The sequence below is a fragment of the Carettochelys insculpta genome, chromosome 25 (assembly GCF_033958435.1).
Source record: "Carettochelys insculpta isolate YL-2023 chromosome 25, ASM3395843v1, whole genome shotgun sequence".
NCBI lineage: Eukaryota > Metazoa > Chordata > Testudines > Carettochelyidae > Carettochelys > Carettochelys insculpta.
In genome coordinates, this window is record NC_134161.1 from 1,414,975 (window position 1) to 1,427,728 (window position 12,754).

The 12,754-nt window shown below is 46.1% G+C and overlaps 1 protein-coding gene across 3 annotated transcripts in view; it reads right to left on the reverse strand.

The window, feature by feature from the left end:
- UBE4A (ubiquitination factor E4A) overlaps positions 1–12,330 on the reverse strand; it is a 30,714-nt gene extending 18,384 nt beyond the window's left edge. For 2 of the 3 annotated variants that reach the window (XR_012642525.1, XM_074976957.1), the window contains exons 1-8: positions 12,188–12,330; positions 9,307–9,468; positions 7,458–7,631; positions 6,088–6,200; positions 5,090–5,242; positions 4,784–4,943; positions 1,669–1,871; positions 894–1,085 (exon numbers count right to left, since the gene is read on the reverse strand). Coding sequence is in view for 2 of the 3 variants with exons in the window: in XM_074976957.1 (XP_074833058.1) it covers positions 894–1,085; positions 1,669–1,871; positions 4,784–4,943; positions 5,090–5,242; positions 6,088–6,200; positions 7,458–7,631; positions 9,307–9,427 (1,116 nt within the window). In the remaining variant the exon portion in view is untranslated. The remainder of the gene's footprint in view (positions 1–893; positions 1,086–1,668; positions 1,872–4,783; positions 4,944–5,089; positions 5,243–6,087; positions 6,201–7,457; positions 7,632–9,306; positions 9,469–12,187) is intronic. The other variant, XM_074976956.1, reaches the window with a different exon arrangement.
- Positions 12,331–12,754: the final 424 nt, after the last annotated feature.

Below are 12,754 nucleotides of genomic sequence, written 5' to 3' on the forward strand. Positions count from 1 at the left end.
ACAGACTTGGGGAGGTCTGCTTCAGCTAGCATGTATGGATATTGCTGCCTGGCCAGTGCGTCAAGCTAGCCACCTAAGTCCAAACCTGCCTGCCCCAAGTCCAAGCTCAGCTGGCTAGCCCAAGTGGTGGGTCCATGCATGCCAGCCCAAGAGGAGTTAATGAGAGTCTGTCAACCCCACGCAGAGAAGCATGTTCCCAGCTGAAGCACAGGCATACTCCTTGGTGTTTAGATGTAGTTCCCACACTCCCCTAACATTGTCTCCTGTCAGAGACAAATGTGGGGTGAACACAGCAGCTCTCAAGCCTACCGCAAACAGCAAGCAGGACACTTAAAAGCTATAATGAATTGTTTCAATGGAAAGTAAGTAACACGGAAGTTTTTTACAGGTCACTGGGAGGAAGGGCAGTTTTGTAGCAGGGCACGTGACTGGGAGCCAGATGATTGGGGTTCTGCTTCTGGGTCTGCCAGGTTCTCTACAGGGAACCCTTGTACATGAGATTCTTCACCTGCAGAATGGGGATTACACCTATCTCCCAGGGTTTGTGATGCTTCATTCATTAAGGTCTAGGAAATTCTTTAAGATTTGCACTTCTGCAGCACTTTCCAGGAGAGCGAGTCAAAGCATGTTACCCTGTTCATGGCATTATTTTCTCTACCGCCTGTGATGTCTATGCTATCCTCATTGAACAGGTGGGGAAACAGCATCACAGCATACAGAGGTGGACTGCCTTGCCCAAGGTGATACAGCCACCCTGTGGCAAAGCCTGGAAGAGAGCCCAGATCTCCTGAGCCCAAGTCTTTTCTCTGTAATCCATTACAAGGACTCCTTTCCTTACGAAGGCACACGGCAGGTCAGTATTAGAAAGTGGCACTGGTGCTCTTCAGCTCCACCTGATGAATGTTGGACTCCTGCACTTTGATCTCTTGTGGACTGGAGCGGGATGGATTCAGAAAGTATCCATGATTCTCCACTACGCCCGGAGTCTTTAGCAAGCAGGAGATGCTCAGGATGACTCCTAGCAGGGTCTTCTGATACATCTGCCCATTGGTGGGGTCCTTTGGTTGAATGTAGTCTAAAAAAACCTAGAGACAGAAGATGTGTATGCTGTTATTCACATAAGCACAAAGAGAACCTGTTGATTTGGGTGTGGTCAGAGAACACTTGGAGAGGTTTGTTGAAAGAAGGAATGAGGAAAGAAATTATTTCCTTTTCCTTTTTTTCCCCCTTCTCTCATGGAAGAAGATGATAAATACATACAAGACATAGGAATCACTCAGGATAGTGTGCACTGGCTGGAATGCACTGGCCATAGCAACCCACTTTACACAAAACACACATTTACCAGAGCAGAATGTAAGCGCTGCCCACATCCAGTCTGTCATTCAGTAACAAAGCCAAAACAAAAGCCATTAGCCACTGCACAAGAAGATACAACTTTAAAGCCACCAGCCTATAGGCGCATTTAGTTGCTTTCCTTGCTGGCAAAGAGCCAGGCTAAGAATTAAAGGGATACAGAAAGCAAACTCCTCTCTGATATGAAGATAGTCTTTGAGTAACAGCAAAGGCACTTCAATGGGAAAGCATCAAGAGAATTTGCCCTGCTGCTGCCTATATAGCGCTTTCCAGTGGACAGCAGGCCCTTGTCACCAGCACTAAGACCCTTACCTGTGCTATATCCTTCTGTCTAGTGAAATAGAGAAGCATATCCAGATATGTGTACAGCAAGATCTGACAAAGGTCCAGGTCCTTAATTCTACCCAACAGAATATCAAACACAGGAACCATGACCTCCCCAAATGTCCGCACTTCCTCATCCATCATCAAGGCTTCTATGACCTCCTCAAGAAACTCAGTCACATCTTCAAAGTCTAATAAAAGAAAAGGGTACAGGTAGAAAAACACATTACTTGGAAATAACTCACATTTTTAGTGGCTTCAGCTCAATACTACTCATTAAAATACCGCACCAATTAGGTAACACCATATAGTCAAGAATTAGCCATGACAGGACATGTGTACAACAAGCTCTGGGGAGGAAGAGGGGAGGACTGCACAGGTTAGCTCATGCTTTAGTATGTCCATATCTAGAGACTCCTGAGATGTTGACTGCCCAGAGAGAAAGTAAAACAAGAGATGATAATTTCCAACACAGTATAAAGTAGAACCAAATGTGCTCGATAAGGACATTAGAAACACATTTATCGCTAGACACGTTTTCCTCCTGCCAAGTAGACATTACCATGTTTTCAGATAGGATAAGGTCACTAACTAAAGGCACCTGAACCTCTCAGATTTTAAGTCCCTTATAAAAGAAGGGACCTCAGTATTTTATTCTACAAATACTATCCCAGAGATGGACACTCCCACAGACCAGTTTTCCTCCCTCTACCAAACCCACACAAATTCAGCGGACACCCAATCATTGGTATCTATGGACTGCACTTTGGCCCAGTGTGTGAACTCCTCAGTGACACAGATAAACCAAGAAAGCAGACAGCAGTTTCCCCTACACCTGGGTGGGCAATAATTTTTGATGAGGAGAGAACACTCCAAGGTTTGGTGTGGTAAAGGGCTGTACTTTACTATGGAGGGAGTTCAGGGTCTGGTGTGGAAGTTGTGTGCAGAAGGGAGCTCAGACTAGGGGACTGGAGTGAAGGAGAGGGTGTGGGGTCTGAGGAGGAGTCTGGGTGAAGGGGGAGGCTGTGGCCTGGGGCAGGAGACTGGGGTGGAGGGTGCAGGAAAGCATGCCGAGTCTGGCAGTTGTAACCTGGGCCAGGGAGTTGGGATGACAGGAGGCAGCTTACCCAGGCAGCTTCCCACCAGCAGCTCAACAAGACCTTTAAATGGACTCCCTGACTGTTCCAGCTGCAGGTCACTCAAAGTGTCCAGCAGCTGGGGCCACGTGCTTCTGTATGCTTTGCACCCACTGGAGGAGAGGGAGAGACTCTGCACGTTGCTCACACCCCCAGCACAATGGGAACAGCAAGGACTGTGCGGGGCAGGGGCAGCAAGTGAGGTCTCTTCCCTTCCTTCCCTACAGGTGGCATGAGATACCTAGAGGCACACGGCGGGGCAGATCCAAAGGCTTGGCAGGCCAGATGTGGCTCACAGGCCATATTGTGCCCATCCCTGCCCTCCACTGCACTGAAAGAGACTGAGCCGTTAATGGGCTCTATCCCATTTCTGGCTCTACCCTCTTCCTGTTCACAAAATCAGGTCCATCCCTAGAGTTTAAAATATTAGTTAAGACTCCTGACAGGGTCAGCTGCTCCTCTTCCAAGATGTCTGAACAGCTTATTTTTATTCCCTGAACTTCAAGTAACTTGTAAATTGGATTTTACAATTGGTAAGTTATATTACAGCTGGCCCCATTCAAATCAATAGATAAACTCCCTTTGATGTCAAGCACATCAAAATTTTACTCACTATGTTAATAAAAAAGACAAGACAAGACAAGGTGTTAACAATATCTCTGCACTCTCAAAGGGCTAAAAGAGTTCAGTCAGCTTCGAATTTACCATGGTCTTCTGTTAGTGAGCTTACTTGGTCCTGCTTGCATCACCCCATCTTATTTTCACCTTTACAACACCTTGACTTTTCCTAAAGACTAACTTCCCTGTTACTCTAGGCATTTCTTTAAAACTATCTAATGCTTAAAATGGCTCACTTGATTTTGAATAAAACAAGACAAAAAAGCAGTCCTGCAGCACTTTAAAGATTATCTACCTAATAAATTATTTTATGAGCTTTTGGGGGACAGACCCACTTCTTCAGATCTGGATGAAACGGAGCAGGCCATAGCATTCAAGACCTGAAAGCATGCATCCTGAAACAAAGAGACTAACACCAGATTACAAAGGGAGACATCTGAACTGGAGTTCATTCTCAGGTTTGATACTTTACACCTTGGTTTCAACAAAGATAGCAATTACCTTAAGTATTACATGGACATTTTCCCCGTCTTTAATATTCATAGTGATCTCAAGCAACTCCCTTTACAGACACTTGCAATAAATTTTCTTTCCTCCTCTCCCATCCCCCTTCTCCTTCTGTCCTATATATCTAATTCGCTGGTTTTCATTTCACTTTTTTCTATCTTTCTGTTAAATTCTCATTGTTAGTTTACTTTTATCAGAATTTCAAGATCTGAAGTGGGTCAAGTCCTACAAAAGCTCATGACCTACTAACAGAGAGATACCCATGTTAGTCTCTATTCTACCAAAACAAAAAGGCAGTCCAGTAGCACTTTAAAGACAAACAAAATAATTTACTAGGTAGTGAGCTTTCATGGGACAGACCCACTTCTTCAGCCCATAGCCATACCAGAAGAGACTCACTTGTACCTTAACCAGCAGAAGACTTGGGCTTGGATGTTCTTATTACAAAGCTTTCGTGGGACAGACCCACTTCTTCAGACCATAGCCACACCAGAACAGACTCATGAGTCTGTTCTGGTGTGGCTATGGTCTGAAGAAGTGGGTCTGTCCGATGAAAGCTCCACACCTTTGAAGTGCTACTGGACTGCCTTTTTGTCATGACCTACTAAATTATTTTGTCTTTTAAGTGCTACTGGACTGCTCTTTTGGGTTTTTTTTGTGAAGATACAAACTAACATGGTTATCTCTCGTTGATTTTGAATGTCAAGCTTGTACCTTAACCAGCAGGGGAGTTGGGGCTTGGATGTTCTTGTTATCAAGTGAGAAGGAAGAGCAACAAATATTTGATCATCTGAAGGTAACACGTAATCCACCAGGAGAAAGAGGCATAGTTATAAACTTACGTGCTCCTTTCAGTGCTTCCAGCATCAGGTCCACCAGCTGCTCATAGACATTCTGGTTGACATAGATCTCTGAGGTGAGGAGAACAGTACGAGTGTTTGACACAGTCAGATTCCTGCAGCGAACCGCAAAAGGTAGCAGGTTCTCCGGCACTTTAGTTATCTTCACAGAAAGAGGAAGGGAGACAAGAAGAATTGTATCCTCTGACGTGTACTAGTATATCTGGATAATCTGCCAGCTTGCTCATGTCAAGTCAGTAATCAGACTATATATGATGCTAATTCCTCTTGCCAATGCTGGCTACCTACCTCTTCCTTTGCTCTCTGGTAACAGGCATATAGGTAGTGAAGAATCTGTTTCTCTCCTGCGTCTCTATCTGCCGAAAGATTCTGCGTGCTGACAGAGGTCATGTAAATCAGATGATTTCCTGGTTCTTGGAGCAACAAGCGGGTGAAGAGTGCCTAGAAGCATAAGTAGAAATAGACTGAACACACAATCCAAAGGGTCTAAAGTCACATTCCCCTGTCTAAACTAACAAAATTCTTTTGAATTCCCTTCCCTAATGCGAAATGTAGAGAGTTTGGTGCTAGACCAGGGGTTCTCAGACTTTTTCCAGCCTGCTAGGCCAAGAGCTGCTCCATCCACCAAAGCTGGCAAGTATTAGCAAGACTCTCCAGTTACAGAAGTGGGTCTCCTTACAATGTTTTGGGGACGTGGACAGTGGCAGAGGTCAGTACTGAACACCAACTACCATGCATCCCCTGTCAGAAGCAATGGTATTCTTATCTTCCAGGTGGTGGACCGAGCAAATAAAACTGGAGTAGTGGGAGAGACTTGGGAATTTATCCATTCCTTAACAATGAATTTCTCTTTACCACATTCCCAATGTATATTTTTCCATTCACTCTGCAGCCATGAGGAGGAGCTACTGTTGGCTAACTCATAAGCAATCCAAAGCTCCCAGCAACATAAGCCTGAAGCCACTTTCAGGCAGTTGTCACAGACAGCAGCACCGTTAGTGAGCAAGTCAGCACTTGAGAGTAAACTCTAATATGCTGGGCAATGAAGGAGCAGAGTGTAAGTTACTATAAGGAGCTGAGAGCCGGATCTTTTGTGCTCTGTAAGCACATGAATTTATATTTTTATGCATGTCTCACCTTCAAATAGGCGTTATTAAATACCCATTTGGGGCTGAACTTTTGAGGAAATGCTACGCAGTCAGATACCTGCTTGCTATTCACTGCACCTTCCTTAGTTCAAGCCTGCCAGACTCCAACGTGGAAAAAGCTGACAGAAATGGTGATACCTGCTCAACGTTTTCCATGTCAAGCCAATCTTGCTCATCCAGATCTGCAGCCATTTCCTCCAGGTACACACAGCGAGCAGGAATTCCATTGCCACTCTTCATACTGGGATCACCTGGGGAAAATCAAATTCACTTCAACATATCACACCAATAATATGTGCCTGCAAAAAGAGCATTCGACACTGTGGGACTTGATTGCTGTTGGGAGTTAATGGCTGTAAACAGCTATCAAATATTCCCATCCTCCCACCACAAGGTTTTCTCTAGAATTCTGCTGAACAGTTATTTAAAAGCCATCTTTTCTGAACAATTGTTTTTTGTACAACTGCTTAAAAACAAGTCTCATTTGAGAACATGGCATCTTATAACAAGGTACATGAACAACACCACAATATCCCCTGCACAACGTACAGGTGCGTGCCAGAATCCTATTTAAGAATCCATTTGGGAAAAATCCATTTTAATTTTAATATCCCAATGTTCGTTAAAGCCAGCCCCTTGAGAGGAAGCTTCTCAATTTACACAATGTACAAGTATAAGCAGCTCACTTTCCAAGAACAAAACATGCTTTACTAGGTATTTTAACAGGGGGCCAATCAATCAATGTGTGTTTGGTTTCCACTGGCATTAATCACATTTCTCACCTACAAAATGACATCAAGAAAGGTGAAAAATTCTCTCCTCCCTTTGTCACTAATTTTGTTTCAGAAAGTGGAAGTAGTAAGCAGAGGGATAGCCATTTTAGATTTGAATCTGACCAACACGGAGAAATTGTCTGCAAAAGGTCAAATCTTGGCCACAAAAGAAAGGTTATTTGGGTGAAAGTGATCATGAAATGACCATTGCATGATTGTGAAGAACAGAAGTGAGAAGAAGGACTTCAAAAAGCAATCTTTAACAAATGCAGAGAAGTAGTAGATAAAGTCCCATGAGAAGAAAATCAAAGGGAAAAAGGAGTTCAGGAGTTTGCCATTTCTCACAGAGACAATATTCAAGGCACAACTGCAATTACTCCAACGGGAAGGAAAGATAGGTGGAACAGAAAGTTGACAATAGGGTGCCATCAGGAGCTCTTTAATGTGCTGAAAATCAGAAAAGAACCCTATACAAAATGGAAACAAGGAAGCATACAAAAGAATAACAGAAGCCCACAGAGACAAAAATCAGAAAGATAATGCAAAATGAGTTACACCTATCAAGGGACGTAAGAGGCAATAAAAAGTTACATATAAACAAGGAGAAAGAAAGATGAAAGGGAGCCGTAATGCCTCATAACTTCTCCCGTGGCTGAGTCACTGTGCCTGCCAAATACATCTTGAAACCCTGAAATTCATGTGGGCAACATAAGTCTTCACCACATGTCCACTCACTGTTGTCAAGGGTGATGAGGAAGATCCTCTGGATCATGTGATTGATGTTGAGCTGCTCACACAGCTCCTGCTGAGAGCGGAAGGATCGGCTGATCTCAGCCACAGAGTAGTCACAGTCATCCAGACTCTCTGACACACTGTTATCCGAGTCATCTTGGCTGGCTGAGGTTTCATCTGTTAAAAAAAAAAGGGGGGTAGTAAATAGATATATCCCCGGCCCTCTGGCCCCAAGAAGAAATTAACACTTCAGCAGGGTAGAAGGGTAAGCCATGTTTCTCTGGGAAGCAAAAGGGCTGAACTAACCCAAGAGAGCACTACCAGTGACATGCCCAAGTCCTCCCATCTTTGTCCTCAACTGATTTCATGCTGCAATACTTGGGTTTCCACACGCGAAATCACGAATTGTTCAGTATCTGGCAAAGAACAGCAGCAAGCATGCTATGGGAATGGTGCAGTTCTGCCGCAGGTAGTGATGACATAGGCTAAGACATACTCCAAGTTTGACCTTGCTCAGAGCAGAGATGGACAACAAGTTGACAAGCAACCCTTTGTCCTGTTGACACATAATATTCATTGACTGCCAGCAACACTGGCATTGCCATGGAGAAGAGTTTGAAACAGTGCTCTCAAATGTTGCTTCCAAAAGAGAGTCAGGTGCTGCTAGCTGATTGGCAGAGTACCCAAAGCTGGCAGCATGAGTTTCCATTGGTTATGCACAACCACACATGTCCTGGTGCACGTAACAAAATTTATTCTGGTCATGGATGGAAAAAAAACTATAGCCCATATGCTGTATGCAGGCCAAGCTGAAGAATTAAGGAAGCAAATGACATTTTGTTTTGTATGCTACAAAGTGCCATTAAAAATATTTTGTGCGTCTCTGAAAAGACTCTGCCTCAACACAGGCACCTGTCAAACAGAACAAGAAGCTTCACACCAGAAAAACTGACAGACCAGCAGTCCCAGCAAAATAAAATAGAGCACGACAATCTCTGGATACGAAACAAGTCAGCCTGTCCATTGAGATTGGCTGGTGAACAGTCAAGGAGATAGCCACACCCTTCCCCAGGTAGTCTCGCCATTTCTGTAAATTACTTTCGGCAATGATGTGTAGCCCAGTTCTCATTCTCTCTCCCTGTCTCCCAAAAGACTTGCACCTGGATGTGAGTAAGGCAAGAGTCTTGCTTTAAATAACATTTGCTCTTACACACTAATGGCCATCTTTAGACTATTCATTTGTAAAGACTTCCCGGGGTGCAGCTGGCACAATTATCCCCACACACATGGGATGGGAAAATGGAAGCAGCAAGATTGACGCCAGGCACATGCAGCTCCCTTTCCTCGGGTTCTCTGGGAAAAAATAAACAAACCTAGACATAAATGACCTGGTCAAAGCAAGAAAGTATCAGCGTTCAGCCTGGGGTCAGAATTCAGCTGTTTCTAGTTCCCAGCCCTGAACTCAGATCATATTCCTCCCTCCACAAAGATTTTCTAGTAGGCTACAGAAGAGCTGGCTCATCAATTCAGGGTCTGATCCAATGCTTACTGAAGTCAACTGCTAGGCTCCCAGTGAATTCAATGGGCTTTGGATTAAGTCTCAAATCCACCAAGTAAGATGTTAAGTTGACAACCAAATAATACTATGGACCCTCACAGTTCTGAAACCTGGCTGCTATACTGCAAGTGTGCAGGCCGGAAAAAAGTTCCTTCAAGGATGGTCCCAAACCTAACCGGTGTACCAAAACTGAACAGTAAACGCATACCACAGCAGCATAATGTCACAGATATGTCATTAATGAAGACTCCCGGTAACTAGAGCTGCATTGTTTGATCTCCTTCCTCCACTTACCAGTGAGCTGCCTCAGCTGCTGTTTTTGGATGGCTGCAAACTGCTTGGCATCAGCAAGAGAGCTGAAGAGGGCTGCAAAAGGGTTACTTGAGATGCTGTTGTTGTTCTCTTGGTCTGTCATTTCACTTTAAAGTGAGCTCCATTCAGACATGGGGAGAGGGGCTGAAGAAAGAACGGGTATGACAATCACAGCACAGTAATTTACAGCCGCAGCTACAGTTCTTACGGTTCAAAAACCAGAAGTGCTTCAGTGGGGAAGATTTTTCAACTAGAAAACCAAGACTTAAAACAATTTACAGTATCCAAGACCCCACTATTAAAAAATTAGTACACCCGCTTTCACAGCTATTAAATCCGAAGGAGTACACAAGCACTCTACCTTCATATCCTTTTTCAATGTTGAACTCATTAAAATTAAGCACCGAACTGAAAATAGCAAGGAAATTCACATATGGGTGGTGAGTTGAACCTGGATTTTGTTAAGGTAACTTAGCACCTATTACAGCAAGTGCTCTTACATGGAAACAATCCTGCAGTACTGAGTGACAAAAGCCATGCCTATACTAGTATTAACTGTGAGAAAACATTCATAGCAGGGACAATAATGGAGACACGAACATGTGTCTTTACAGCACTGTTGTCTAGATCAGCTACCACAACTAAGAATGCTGGAACCTGGTTTATGCTAGCGCTCCTGCTATATTGCAGAACTACGGGAGATGCACAATGGAGAGAAATTCTGCAGTGAATGAAAACTCAGGGCAGGAAAGCCCAAAGAGGACAGCTAACAACAGAAAGAAAGCCCAATCCATTTTCTGATCTTAGTGTTTCTTCTAAAAGTTATTTGTTCTTCATCAGAGCATAAAAATAATCACATGCAACACTTGGTGAATCACTTCACCTATTCTTCCCTACAGGAACTTAGGCAGTATAGAAAGCAAAACAGATTAACTTTTAGCCTCAAATATCACTGGTTTGCCATAGTGTAACTTCCTAATTTGTAACACAGACCACCAGATTTGATTTTTAACTGAGGCAGTGTTTCACTTAATTGTCATAATTTATTTCTACCTGTGTCTGTTCCTACTCTGGAAAACAACTCTGTCAATCTGAAAGAAATGCTGAATCACAACTTTTGGAATACTGCTGTGCACAAGTCAATCCAGCACAAAGCCAAAGGGCAAACTCGCTCAGCCTGTTTACACAGCTAACACCTGCAGAAAAATTCAAGGACTCAAAGCCACAATAACATTAACTGGGTTCTCCCTTCTTTCCCTTCAATGAAGACGTTATTCAAGCTAGTGAAAAATCTCTTTGCATTTTTGGTTTATATTCATGAAAGTATGATGATACAGTGAAATCATTCAAGTGTTTTTAACAGATATTCCCTCACCCATCTTATTACTCCCACACAGGACTGGGCAATAAGCAGCCTGCAGGCCACAGGTGGTTCACCAGGATTAGCTGCCAGTCACTTCATTGAGCTGTACATCTGCAGGTACAGACCCTCACAGCTTCCGTTGGCCACAATTCCCCATCCCCAGCCAACTGCAACTGGGAAACGTGGTGGCCCAACCTGCACTGTTTCCTGTGGCTCTCGTCTGGGAACAGTAAACTGTGGCCAACAGATGCTGCAAGTGGCCATGCCTGAGGACGTGCAAGTAAATAAACTGTCTGGCAGCCTGCCGGGGGCTAATCTGGGTGAGTCGCACCCAGGCCCCTTATTGCTTATTTCTGTTCTAACAGCTCTAATTCGAGACAAAAAAATAAGATATTCTGTAAGCTTTGATGTACTGTGCTTTTGATGCAAGAAAATAACATTACAATAGTATAAGAATAACAAAGTATGTAACAACATTTACTACTTAGATTAACTAGTGGATTTTGTAGCTGGCTCAGTTGTGTCACAACCTGCAGGTGGAGCAAAGCCAAAAGAACCCCACCAAACCCAGAAGTACAATATTGTTTCCTCCAGATCAGCACATCCATTGGTGGCCCCATGACACATGCTTCTGCAGTTTAGCAGAGGGCCACTGGAGCACAGGAAGGAAACTTGAGCTAACAGACTGAATTTCAGAGTTGCTCCTATGTTAGGCAGGACAGGGCCACTCTGATAGAAAGAAAAGTCCTGTAGCACCTTAAAACCTAACAGATTTATCTGGGCATAAGCTTGTGTGGGCAAAAGTTCATTTCATCAGATGCATCTATGGTGCCACAGGCCTACTTGTGGTTTCTGCACCTACAGATTCACAAAACTATCCCACTGAGACTAGTGACAACAAGGTTCCTGAATGCTCTACCACTGGTTTCCCAAAATCCTCAAAAACAGATTGGAGCTCATGGGACTCATGTAACTTCCTCCACCTGCTCCACTGGGCTCGTTTTCCGCACACTCTCTTCGCCCGGCACACAATCCAAACAGCCTAAGGCTGAGAGACGTGATAGTAAATGGTGCTTCCAGCCGGCCTTCGCGCGTGACATCCTGCCCAGTGTCAGCAGGGCCACACTCTTGCCCCCCACCCCCCCAGGCTTTCGCTCCAGACGCTCAGCGGCCAGTGCAACCAGCGGGCGCTTTCCACTGGGCGCCTTGCCTCAGCTTGCGGGGGCAAATGGAAAGAGCAGCTCCCCGGGCAGACCACCGGGAGAAGTGCCCGCCCCGCCACGGGGGCCAGCGCCAGGCACGTCCCCGGGGACGCACCCCCCCGCCTGAGGCCCGGCCCGCCGCCACACGCCCGCGCCGCAGCCCCAAGCGAGAGAGGGAGGCGAGGCGAGGTCGGTCGGCGGCGCCACGTGCAGGGCAGAGGATGCGGGGCCCCGCGGCTGCTACCGGCCCCGCACCCGGGAACACCGGAGGGGGAGGGGCGGACCTGCCGCGTCTTACCGGGGCCCAGGCGCGTCCACTTCCCACTCAGCCTCAGGTTGGCAACAACAAACGTCATCACCCCGCGCCGCGCATCACCGGCCGGCGCCGGAGCACGTGGGCAGCACGCGCTGGGCGGGGGGCGGGACGGTCCAGGACCCCTCGCGGCACGGCGGGTGGCTCGCGGCGCGCCCGGGCTCGGCGGCCCTTGGCGTGCGGGAGGGGCGGGGTCTTCCCCAGCGGCGCCTTGCACAGCGCGGGCGGGGGTCAGGCTTCTGGGCCCCGTGGGGCGGCGCAGAGCAGGTCTCTGGGGCTTGCTCTGCGTCGGCCGTGGAAAGCGGGGCTAGTGGGCGGCCGCACGAGCAGTCCCCCTTCGTCTCAGCGGGCCGCAAGATGGGCTCGTGGGATCGGCGATGGGCTGAGCGCATGTGCGTGCACCTAGGACTTGCGGGGTTGCCGAATGAGCGGAGGGCCCTCAACCAATGTGTGTAAGCAGTGCACGACTCACGCATGCTCCCTTGCGTGTGTGTCACATTAGTAACAGCAGCAGGAAGACCGCACCGATGGAAACCAGCGGAATCTGGCAGC